Raw genomic sequence first — 13,185 nt, 5'->3', positions numbered from 1 at the left:
TGAAAGGCAAATCTGGCTTTTTGAGCAGAGTTTGTGCTTTTGTTTGTTTGATTGAGTGTCCTTATTCCTGTCTTCTCTTCCTCCTTTTATAGACGACTCGGTTTGGCTCCTGTAGCGACAGTTTTGCCCGAATGCGGTCTGAGGGTGATGACTCATCAGCTTTATTACATGTAATGCCACCATAAAGTACTTTATGGGCTGTGCAGTCTGATCAGTCTACACCACTTGGTCCTTGGGTAGGTAGGCAAGTGGCCCTTATGAATTGTATCAAGTCAGAAAATGCCCTTTCCTGCTTTCCCAAGTTTCGCCCGGGCCTTGATCTTCTATTCCTCCAGGCCTCCTTTTGGGCCGACTCCATCCTTGGGCCAAAAATCAAGTTTTAATCCAAACACATGGTAATTATACACTTCACTTGGTGCCTAAGCTCATTTACCAATTTAATTTAGTCATTCGACCATCTTTCGATTATTAATACGCGTAAGCAATACGCCTGCAGTGCCATGGTGGTACGAATTTTGGTCGTGTAGCAGGCGGTCCGTACATCACCACATCATATGATTATGATGCACCACTGGATGAATATGGTAATTAAACATGCAGAAAATCAAGTAATTAGCTTCTGTGTTTGTATGAATTTTGTATACCGACTGAGTCTATGTTTTAACTATGTGAATAGGTAATTTGAATCAACCCAAGTGAGGACATCTTCAAAAGCTCCATAATATCATCCTATCAAGGGAGAGGGCACTGACTTATGGCGCTGTAGATAAAATCGATTATGGAAACATGATGGAGGTACGTAAGACATTTATGTGTATATTTTAGAAGACAAAAAAAAACTTTCAATCAGAAATAGAATTGGAGACATTAGACAAACAATTAATCATACAAAAAGCTTTAAACCATGGTTTAGTGACGTTTGTTGTATGTTTACCGTGTGAGAATTGTAGTGTATGCGGTATCAAGGTCATCAATGGTGACTGTAATTAAGAGAGAAGAAGAGAGGTTGAGAGAGAAAGAGATACAGAGAGAGAGAGAGAGAGTATACTTTGATATACTCCTGTTTTCTTACTTTAATACAAGCATATCATCTCCTTTTATACTTGTTACATTACTTACTTCTTAAGCAATCTATTTCTCAACGATCTTAACTAACTTTAACAACTATACTGCCTAATCTATTGACACATGGCAGTATGTTGACCCTTGCTCAAGGCTTGATCCTTGTCATACTGAGTAAGCTAGCTTATGTTATCCTCAATTAGTAAACAGTTCAGCACCATCTATGACTTTAAATTTGTTAAAAGTTCAATATCGGAATTCACTCAGCCTCGCTTTTGGAACGAGTAAAACTTCCTTATCATTGTTGAGAGTTTCGAGTTCAGAACGCAGAAGTTTATGGTCTGTCCTAAGATGAACATCGAGCTGCCGGTGTGGGTTGTCTTGCATTCTTAACTACACTCTACATTTTGCACAATTACCCCACAACTCCCATCCGTTACTGATAAGTGAACATGTCATTAAAGGTTATGAATGTCGATTTCGTTGCTAATTACTTTAAAACTCGAAACTTTGAACCTTGGACTTGAGTTCCAAACTTAGGACTTTTTGACATGACGGGACCTTGAAATCAAGCCTTAACATAAGACCTTAGGCCATCTCCAACAGAAGGCTGGCCAGAGGGCTCGTTTGAGCCCTCTGGCCCTCCAAGATTCCCCAAGATATTAATATTTTAATGAACAGTACAGGGCCATATTTGCCTCCGTCTCCAACCGAGGGCCAGAGGGCCAAAGGGCTCGTTTTAGCCCTGTCACAAAAAACCGTCTCCAACCGAGGGCCAAACATAATTTATTATTTAAAAACTACAATTTAATGTTGTATAAATGGCCTAGGAAGTTATACGAACAAAATAGAATTGAAAAAAAATATGAAACAAATTTTGTGAAATAGAAGTTATAGGAAAAAAATATGAAACAAAATTTGATTCATATGAAAAGGAAAAAAAAGGGAAAAAAAGAAGTTTAAATTCATTAAAAAAAAAAAAAAAAAAGGCCTAATAATCCAACGGCTACTAGCCGTTATATTAAAAAACATTTCAAACTATTAGTGTCGGTTATAACCGACACTAATAGTAGAACTATTAAAAAAAAAAAAAACCTCTTCAATGCTGTCGGTTTTAACCGACAGCAATAGAAAACATTAAAAAAAAAATAAGCCAGCCCGGGGCTGGCTGGCTGGCCGAAAGCAGCCAGCCCTCCAGCCCTCCAGCCCTCTCCGATCCCGTGGGGCCCTCCCAGATTCCAGAGCCCTCTGGCCTAGCCCTCGGTTGGAGACGGTTTTAGGGCTATTTTCGGCCCTCTGGCCCTCTGGACCCTTCGGTTGGAGATGGCCTTACATTCGAGATGTGAGAATTTTATCCCAGTAAAGCGATGCTTTTCATCCTCTTAACAAACTCAGGGCTAGTTTGGTATTGCTGTGCTTTGAAAAAAAAGCTGCTGTGAGAATAAGCGGCTGTGAAATAAAGCCAGTAGAGTGTTTGGTAAACTTTTTTGTGAAAGTGCTTTTGGAAAAAAAAGCAGGATGATAGTGTGTCTTTTCATTAAAGGAGCACTGTAGCTCCGTGTGCTTTGAAAAAACTGGCTTTTTTTCAAAGCAGCAAATAGCAGCTTCAGCTTTTCCTTTTATTTTCAGCTTATTCTCACAGCAGCTTCCAAAATAAGCCCTTTTTTTTCAGTTTACCAAACACAAAAATGACCCTCAGCTTTTTTTCACAGTGGCTTTTTTTAAAATCACCTCAATCCCAAACGGGGCCTCAGAATATCCGGACAATGAAGCCCCATCTATTTGTCATGAGTCTTATATTGTTATCTCGGCATCCACCTACATTTCAAATACAACCATAAAGTTCAAACTATGCCTCTTAATTGCCAACTTTTTCTCCACACATTTTTCACATCCTTGAGAGTCTTGGTGAAAATCCTATTGAGAGAGAGAGAGAGAGAGAGAGAGAGAGTTATTAATTAGACTTTTGCTTGCGACTTCCAATGTCAACCATGGGAGTTTTGTTGCTGGCTTCTGCTCTCCTGTTGCTAATTCAGTTTTGCTCTGCTCTCCGGGTTTCATATGATGGAAATGCCCTAAAAATTGATGATGAAAGAAGAATTGTAATATCTGGCTCCATTCACTACCCCCGCAGTACTCCTGAAGTATGTTAACTGATTACCTTTATAATGAATTTTAGTTACTTAGTCACCTTCAATGCAAATATGATCACCACACGTTGTATCAAAATTGCTAGGTCTAGACGAGAGACTTTAAAATATCAATAAAGTTTAGACTCAATTTTTAAAAATGCCCTACCAATACACTATTATCAAAGAAAATTCTCGACATGTCACCAGACTAACAATACCTTTTATAGATGTGGCCATCCTTAATCCAAAAAGCAAAACACGGAGGTCTCAATGCCATTGAGACTTACGTGTTTTGGAATGCGCATGAACCTCTTCGTCGTCAGGTTTAATTTCTTTTGCCCCTTCTTTTTCCATAATTAATTATTTTTGTTTTGCCATTTTAAGTGTACATATTCACTCATAATATTATTGTTAAATTAGCATGATTTCACCGAAAATCTGGACCTAGTAAGATTCATTAAGGCCATCCAAGAGACGGGGCTCTATGCTGTTCTTCGAATTGGACCATATGTTTGTGCAGAATGGAATTATGGGTAACATTTATTTTTCCCAACTTATACACTTATATTGACCTTTAATTTTGTCTACGCTCAACATATTATAATATTTTTCAACTCTTTCCTGCAGAGGTTTGCCTGTGTGGCTGCATAACATACCTGGCATCAAATTGAGGACAAACAATCCTGTGTTTGAGGTAAACTTCTGAAAAATATACATGACATTGACTCAATGGTTTGTTTCTATTTTCAGTTTATTTACTCTACTTTTGTTATACTGTTTATGTTTTCAGAGGGAGATGGCAAACTTTACAACCCTAATAGTTGATATGATGAAGCAGGAGAAACTTTTTGCTTCGCAAGGGGGACCTATTGTAGTTGCTCAGGTTTATAATTCAGCCAACTTTTTATGATTTTAGTTTTAGTATTTAGTAGATTTCCAAACTGGTGGTACACTATTGCCGATCTATCTCCCACTTTAACTTTTGTTTTGATCGATTTCCCCCACTAAACTATTGTAAATCTGCAATTTTTCCGCACAGTCATGTTCCCCCCCAACTTTTCACCTAATGTCTCGCTAAAAATGAACATTTTGAAAAGAAAAAAGAATGTTAAGAAATAAAAAAATCAAAAATAACATTCAATGAGTGACGTGACCTTTTTGGATGAAAGTTGGGTATAACATGATAGTAAGAGGGAAATTGGTAGTTGTACCAGTTAAAATAAAAGCTTAGGAAGCAAATCACGTTGTACGAATTCAGGATGTAATTGTCGAAATACTTTACATATTATCTGAATATAATTATATATAACCAGAGTTATATTTTTCTTTTTTAATAGATTGAAAATGAGTACGGGAATGTTATTCAGTACTATGGGGATGAAGGAAAGCAATATTTACAATGGTGTGTGGGGTTGGCTGAATCTTTCAAGATTGAAGTGCCCTGGATTATGTGTCAAGAGAATGATGCTCCACAACCAATGGTTTGCTTATAAATATCCATGGAAAATATAAACAAATCTACAATGAATTTATTTTTAAATTTAATCTTCATTGTTTTATCTGCAGATTGATACCTGCAATGGCTGGTATTGTGATCAATTTCAACCTGCCCACAACAATAGTCCCATGTGGACAGAAAATTGGACTGGCTGGTTTGTTTGCTTATTTTTCCTCCCCACTCTAATGACACACCGATATTGCCTTCAACTTAATCACCTGCCAAATCCGTCAGATGTGAGATTTTACTACAAAAAACCTCGGTATTAGTTAGAGTAGGGAAATTCTATTTAAACCCCTTTGGTTTTCTTGCACCCACCGATGTGGGACTTTAACATAAAAGAGGGATTAAATTGGGAGTTTGTGGAACGTTGTTCTAACCAACTTATCTATGCTTAAGTCTGCAAAAATTGATTTTGAATATTGTAATATTTCTTTAGGTACAAGGGTTGGGGCATGCAAGATCCACACAGGACTGCCGTTGCGTGCTCTGTTGCACGTTTCTTTCAGCTTGGTGGAACCTTCCAAAACTATTACATGGTAATTATACACTTCACTTGGTGCCTAAGCTCATTTACCAATTTAATTTAGTCATTCGACCATCTTTCGATTATTAATACGCGTAAGCAATACGCCTGCAGTGCCATGGTGGTACGAATTTCGGTCGTGTAGCAGGCGGTCCTTACATCACCACATCATATGATTATGATGCAACACTGGATGAATATGGTAATTAAACATGCAGAAAATCAAGTAATTAGCTTTTGTGTTTTTATGAATTTTGTTTACTGACTGATTCTATGTTTTAACAATGTGAATAGGTAATTTGAATGAACCCAAGTGGGGACATCTTCAAAAGCTCCATAATATCATCCTATCAAGGGAGAGGGCACTGACTTATGGCGCTGTAGATAAAATCGATTATGGAAACATGATGGAGGTACGTAAGACATTTATGTGTATATTTTAGAAGCCAGCAAAAACTTTCAATCAGAAATAGAACTGGAGATACTAAACAAACAATTAATCATACAAAAAGCTTTAAACCATGGTTTAGTGACCATTTGTTGTATGTTTATCATGTGAGAATTATAGTGTACGTGGTATCAAGGTCATCAGTGGTGATTGTGTAATTAAGAGAGAAGAAGAGAGGTTGAGAGACAAAGAGATACCGAGAGACAAAGAGATAGAGAGAGTATACTTTGATATATTCCTGTTTTCTTACTTTAATACAAGCATATCATCTCCTTTTATACTTGTTACATTACTTACTACTTAAGCAATCTATTTCTCAACGATTTTAACTAACTTTAACAACTATACTGCCTAATCTATTGACACATGGCAGTATCTTGACCCTTGCTCAAGGCTTGATCCTTGTCATACTTACATACTGTTCTTCCCGTTCTATTTTTAAAAGTTTATAACTGGTTATATTTGTGTATACTTCTCCATACAATTAAACATATTTTTCTTTTCAACTTTTCAGGCAACATCGTACGATTTTAATGGAAGTAAAATCTGTTCCCTTGGAAATGCAAATGAAACAAATGATGCCGTTATTAACTTTGAGGGTATAATGTATAGAGTTCCCTCTTGGGTCTGTCTCTGTCCTTCCTAATTGCTCTCATACTGAAGTCTACAACACTGCCCAGGTAAATGTGATCAAATTTTTACATATATAATACTTCTGCTAGTCAATATATATTAAAAACTCATATATACATGATAATTTTGAATGTTGTTTATAAGGGTAATACCCAAATATCAGTAATGGAGAGAGTGCTAAATGGAGCGGATGATAGTAAGGAGCCTTACGCATTAAACTGGGTTTGGAAGCCTGAGCACTTTACACACATCAAGAACGGCTCGGTTAAGCATAGCAATCTGACTGCTAATGAACTGCTTGATCAGAAATTAGTAACAAATGACACAAGTGATTACTTGTGGTATATGATTAGGTGATATATGCTTCATTTTCCTCCTTTTTTTTCAATTTTTTTTTCCAGATAGTCTTCTTTACCGGTTTTTATCATCTCACAAGAATGTAGCAGAACTTGTCATCTTGTATTGAAATTTATGTGTTTTTAGTCTGGACCACATTTCAACTGATCCAATTTGGGGTAACAAAGAAATTGCGCTACGAGTGAATACCAATGGGCACATCCTTCATGCTTTTGTTAATGGAAAACACATGGGTAACCTTCATTTAGTTTGTCACTACCATTTTCCTTGTTATATTTCTTTTAGCTAACTATATCGTTATTGAATTCAGGTAAAAGAGCTGCTAAAAATGGACAGTTCAGCTTCACTTTTGAGACAAAGTCGTTCAACCTAAAGCACGGGTAGAATAATGATTTATCTCTACTCAGTGTCGCTGTTGGCTTGCAAGTAGGCGTTAAATCACAATTATAAGTTTAAAGCATTTGATTCTTGTGATGATTATAATCTAACATATCTAACGTTTATTTCGTTTTGAATGTTAAGAATTATGGTCAATTCTTTGATGAAGTAGATGTTGGGATTCATGGTCCTGTTCAACTGATTGCACGAGTAGAGAATGGTACAGAGGTGATGAAGGACTTGAGCAAAAATGAGTGGACATATAAGGTTGGAATTGATGGTATGCACAAAGGAAAGTACAAAATTACTGGTCATCATGCTGCTAAGTACAAGTGGAATACAAGAGACATACCAAATGGAAGGATGTTTATTTGGTACAAGGTACTTACTATATATATCATACTAATTTGCAATTGAACAAAATTTAAAAGGTTTCTTTGCACATTAATCTGGATTTTTTCTATTCTACTTTTTTCAGACAACTTTCAAAGCTCCTCTAGGGACCGACCCCGTTGTAGTGGATTTGATGGGGTTGGGTAAGGGTCATGCCTGGGTGAATGGCAAGAGCATTGGCAGGTACTGGTCAAGTTACTCTTCAGATGAAATTGGGTGTTCACCAACATGCAACTACCGCGGAGCATACACTGATAAGAAGTGCTTGACAAATTGCGGGCTCCCTTCACAGAGGTGGTAATCAAATTTTTTTATCTGTTCATAGATATATTTGTTTGTGTACCTTCTGAATCACTGACCACACGTTTTTTCTTTGTTTTGGAGAAAATTTTAGGTACCATGTTCCGCGCTCGTTTCTTCAAGCTGATGATAATGTTCTAGTTTTATTCGACGAGTTTGGAGGCGAACCTAATAATGTCAACCTTCAGACTGTAACAATTGGTAAAGTTTGTGCAAATGCTCATCAAGGGGGAGGCACCTTGGAGCTATCATGCCAGGGAGGAAAAATTCCATCCAATCTTAGATTTGTCAGCTTTGGTGACCCACAAGGCACTTGTGGATCCTTCAGTAGAGGCATATGCGAGTCTCCTCTAGCTTTCTCAGTCATCGAAGAGGTATCCTTCAAAGCCATCTAGTTAGCTATTAACAAATTTTTCGATTTTTTTTTAGAGTTGTGGATTAATTTTGTAAATGGCAGGCGTGCATTGGCAAAGAAGAATGTTCTATTGATGTTACTGAGGGAAATCTTGGGCCAACCTCTTGCTGGGCGCCGAATCGACTGGTTGTTGAAGTTGATTGTTCTTATAATGTCTACTAGCTTATTTAGGGTTCATAGTTGTATATAGTTACTGTGTTTGGAGTGTATAATCTTCTTATATATTTTGAGTTAGTTATGGATCATCTCTGGGTAGGGATTTTGCATAGCATTAAAGCATTGTTAGAATCTCAGCTTTGGAATGAGTTTATAAATTCTTCTTTGTAAATATTAGTTTATCTCGGTTTTAACTTTGTTATGATGCGTGCAAGATGACATGCAAGTTTTCTTCATTTCTTTTCTTTAAGAGTTTGAAAAACTCTAAAGTGAAGAAACAAAACAACATTTCATCTTTTTCAATACATTGTTCAACAACGCATAGCATTCTCCTTTCTCCACAAGAGTAAGGCAGTACTATATGTCATTGACTGACCACATTGTTTCACCAAAATTTTCATAAAACATGAACTCAATATTCATACATATTGTAAATAATTTCGTTATATTGAAACAATAATTGAGGGGATGTTTCCGTGCAAGACGTATAATTACTCTATCATAATTAAAATGCTTATGTTGCTAGATTGTTCACTAAATCAAACATTAGGGTTGAAATTAATCTAATTAATGATCCAAATTCACTATTTATCGACACAAAAATCTTAGATTGTCTTACTCCTTAAGAGAAAACATTTCCCATATCGAAAAAGAAAAAGAAAATCAAATATTTAAGAAACAAGCAAAGATCTCTCTCATGAACCACAGTAAATAGGGAATTCCCACAAAGTGAGAAGGCAAACACTTACAGCAGTCAAAGAAAATAAGCGTCTGGGACAAGCCATCTTGGCATTCTTAAGTTTGCAGCAGTATATTTCTTCATCTTCATCACAACACGATATGATAATATTGCCGGGTGAATCCAGAAACACTGTCCGGGGTAATGGCGGAGACCACAAACCACAGACCACTCTGCTCGTAATTGAAGTCGTACGTATTGGGAGGCATCATATTGGAAGAAAGAATGGCAATTAGGGTTAGGTTAGGTTGCATGTTCACCGTACAAAGGATTTTAGGGTGATACATAGTGTTGTCAATTCCCTTAATTCAAGGGATGTGTCTCTTGTTGTCAATTCCCTTAATTCAAGGGATGTGTCTTATTTGTCTTGTTGTTAATTCCCTTAATTCAAGGAATATGTCTTATTTGTTCTTTTTTTGTTAGCTTTAGACGTAAATCAAGGAGGGATATGTAGTCTTGTTTTCTTCCCTCTAGCACATATATATTTGCTATCTCTTGTACTTGTCTCATGATGAATATACCATTCACAAAATTCAATATGGTATCAGAGCAGTGACCCTAACCGGCCTGTCTCTGTGGTGTTCTCTTGAGAGATTTGTGAGCTTCTTCTTGTCCTTCAATCATGGCTAAAGAAAGCTCAGTAAATTTGGAAGGAGACGACTTTCATGCAACTCCACCATCACCACACTCAGATATTGATATCAACCCAAATCAACGTCTTAGTTCTGTCTTGCTAAATGAGTTTAACTATCTTTCATGGGAGAGAGCAGTTTCTCTTGCTCTGGGAGGACGATCAAAGCTTGGTTATGTTAATGGTGCTATTCCAATGCCTGAGACTACCTCACCGGAGTATGATGCTTGGCTATGCAAAGACCAGTTGGTCATGTCATGGCTACTTAATTCCATGGATCGTAAGATTGCAGAAATTTTTAGCTATGCTGAATCCTCCATGACTCTTTGGAAAAATCTCAAGGAAATGTATGGAAATCAGAACAATGCGGCTTGTGTGTTTCAGTTAAAGAAGGACATTGCTTGTTTGCAACAGGAAGGGAAGCCATTTGTGCAACATCTTGGAAAGCTGACCACTATGTGGAACGAGCTGAATGTGTATCGACTACACACCATCGACGCTGTTGTGCTAACTAAGAGAGCCGAGGAAGACAAAATATTCCAACTCCTAGCAAGCCTGAGCCATGAATTCGAAGATCTTCGAAGCCATATCATCATGAATCCCGACCTGCCTTCTTTTTCAAGTGTGTGTGCCACAATTCAAAGAGAAGAGGTTTGAAGGAAAGTCATGACCTTGGACATAAAGGCAAATATACCAGAAGCTAGGGCTTACTTCTCTAACCAAAAACTTGGTGAGGAGAGAGGCTGCAAAGGAAAGAAAATTGGCTTAAAATGTAGCCATTGTGATGCTGGTGGGCACTCAAGAGACCGATGCTAGATTCTTCATCTAGAGTTAAAACCAAAGTTTCCTAGGGATAACAAAGGTGTCCCGAAAGGCTCGTACAACCCTTCTTACAAGGCAAATCATGGTGCCACAACTTCTTCTGAGGGAGCACTGAAGTTCACCACTAATCCAGCTGCACTGATCAACGAGTTTGCTATGTTTCTTCACAAGAAACAAGGTCTTGGAGATAGTGAAGGACCACTAAATCAGTGTGACAACAATCAAACTGCACTACTAGGACAGTTTGCTGGCTTCCTGGCTGGAAATGATGGCGTGGTACAAAGGGACATCCCAGGTATCTTACACTCCTTCTCAACTGCTCTCAACATTGATAATGTGCATGATTATTGGATTATAGATTATGGAGCCACTGATCATATGACTAACAAGTCTACAAATTTGCATAAATTTGAAAAATTTTCTATTCCATCTCAAGTGTCAGTTGCCAATGGAAAAAATGCTATGGTTGTAGGAAAATGAAAAATACATTTGATCTCAAGTGATGTCGAGTCTGAGGCTCTTTATGTTCCTTCATTCCCTTTTCAACTTTTATTTGTTGGCAAGATCACAAACTCATTAAATTGTCTTGCCATTTTCTCTCCAAAAAATGTGATCTTTCAGGATGTAGTCACCAAGAAGACGATTGGTGAAGGATTTTTCTTAAATGGTCTCTACTATCTTTCCAAGCATATTCAAGTTCCCAAGGTTTTTCAAGTCACTTCAAGCTTAGCTCAAGAACAACAACTTTGGCACCAACGTCTAGCATATCCTTCTGAAAAAGTTCTATCCACCTTGTTCCCAAACATGTGCAAAGTTACAAGTCCTTGTGATGTTTGTCATTTTTCTAAGTTTACTAGATTACCAATTACTTCCTCTTTGTCTAGGGCTAGTAATCCTTTTGAAATCGTGCATTCCGATGTTTGGGGACCAATTCTAGAGTCTTTTGATGGATACAAATATTTTGTAACTTTTGTGGATGATTTCACAAGGATTACTTGGTTGTATCTTTTGAAATTTAAAAGTGAAGTGATGGAAGTTTTTCAAGATTTTCATAGACTTGTGGCCACCCAATTTGCTTCAAAAATTCATATTTTACGATTAGATAATGACACATAATATATGTCTCATAACATGTCACACTACTTGAGCACGCATGGTATATTACACCAAACAAGTTGTGTTCGAACACCTCAACAAAATGAGGTGACCGAGAAGAAGAATAGAGATCTACTTAAGAAGACTAGAGCTCTTATGTTTCACATGAATGTGCCTAAGAAGTTTTGGTCTCAAGGAGTTCTTACTGCGGCATATCTCATCAATAGATTGCCTAGTAAAGTGTTGAATTTTAAATCACCTTATGAGGTCTTGAAAAATAGAAAGATCAACTTTTCCTATTTGAGAGTTGTTTGTACCATACTTGACCAATCCCGAAACTACCGAGCACCGGCCAACGCTATACTGTCAAGGACCCAGAAGAGTTCCCCTCCGACCAGGAGGCCAATCACTACTCGACACGTGTCAAGATTAGAAGCCAATCAGAGCGCAGCACGTGTCGACATCAAGAACCAATCATAACATGACACATGTCAATGTGACAAAGCTACAAGTTTTTCTATAAATAGGGGTCATTCCCCCACAATATGGCCTAATGCCATTTGTGTTAAATCATTCACAAGAACTCACTAAATTGAGAGCTTGATCCTTTGTACTTGTGTAAGCCCTTCACTACTAATAAGAACTCCTCTACTCCGTGGACGTAGCCAATCTGGGTGAACCACGTACATCCTGTGTTTGCTTCTCTGGCTCTATTCATTTACGTACTTATCCTCACTAGTGACCGAAGCAACCAAGCGAAGATCACAAAACCTGACACTTTCTGTTGTACCAAAGTCTTCGCTGATTTTGTGCATCAACATTTGGCGCCGTCTGTGGGAAACGACACTTATTCCTACTCTCTTCAGCTGTGTCAAGCTGGTTTCTATCATTCGTACACTTTTTTTTGATCAGGCATCCCTCTCCAACATGGGAAGCGAAGGAAGCCACAGCACACAGAATGACACCCCCCTTGCACATAGTGCGAAACAACGAAAGAAGGAAGGAAAACGAGTTCTTCTTCAAGCTAAAGTCGATGAGTTGGAAGCTCAGAACAACAAGATAGCAATGAAGAATGAGGTCCTCCAGGAGCAATATGAGAAGCTCTTCGAGACACTCCACGAAGCTAGGCAAGCTCAGACACGCGAGCTTGTTGCCCCCGTGGAAGTCAACCATCAACTGGGTGCCCTCCAACATGGAGGGTCACATGCATTCGACATAGATATCCCTGATAGGGAACAGATTACCCCTCGACTTGATAATCAACATGAGGCTTCTCTTAACCCAGTTGCTTCGACCCGAACCATGAGAAGTGGAGGGAGACACCTCTTTGCTGAAGGGGCAGAAGGATCGAAAGCCGTCTTTCGCGATTGTCGGGATTTCCTGAAGCAACGTCGAGAGAATTCCATCCATATAAGCTCAAAGATTAATGACCCAAGGATTTCTGAGAGACTCGGTCCCCTGCCACGGCCCAAGCCGGCCACCAATTTTGGGAAGGGGCAACAAGTCCTAGAGAGACATGAGGGTACAGGGGACTCAGAGGTGTTCCGACAGACATACCCTGGAAGCCAGTACAGCGAGTCCAGGGAAAAATCACATGCCC

The 13,185-nt window shown here is 38.2% G+C and overlaps 1 protein-coding gene and 1 pseudogene across 1 annotated transcript; both read left to right on the top strand.

Moving 5' to 3' along the window:
- The first annotated feature begins 3,053 nt into the window (after window positions 1–3,053).
- LOC103432395 (beta-galactosidase-like) lies at window positions 3,054–8,492 on the top strand (annotated as a pseudogene).
- Window positions 8,493–9,659: 1,167 nt separating this feature from the next.
- On the top strand, window positions 9,660–10,325 carry LOC139194826 (uncharacterized). Its single transcript, XM_070819745.1, has one exon. It carries the CDS (start codon window positions 9,660–9,662, stop codon window positions 10,323–10,325), a length of 666 nt encoding a protein of 221 aa, XP_070675846.1.
- Window positions 10,326–13,185: the final 2,860 nt, after the last annotated feature.

The sequence above is a fragment of the Malus domestica genome, chromosome 03 (genome assembly GCF_042453785.1).
Source record: "Malus domestica chromosome 03, GDT2T_hap1".
In the NCBI taxonomy this organism is placed as follows: domain Eukaryota; kingdom Viridiplantae; phylum Streptophyta; class Magnoliopsida; order Rosales; family Rosaceae; genus Malus; species Malus domestica.
This window is presented reverse-complemented; position numbering and strand designations above follow the sequence as displayed.

Bases quoted from the DNA above. Each gene is read 5' to 3' on its own strand.
- LOC139194826 (XM_070819745.1), top strand. From the start codon at position 9,660: ATGGCTAAAGAAAGCTCAGTAAATTTGGAAGGAGACGACTTTCATGCA.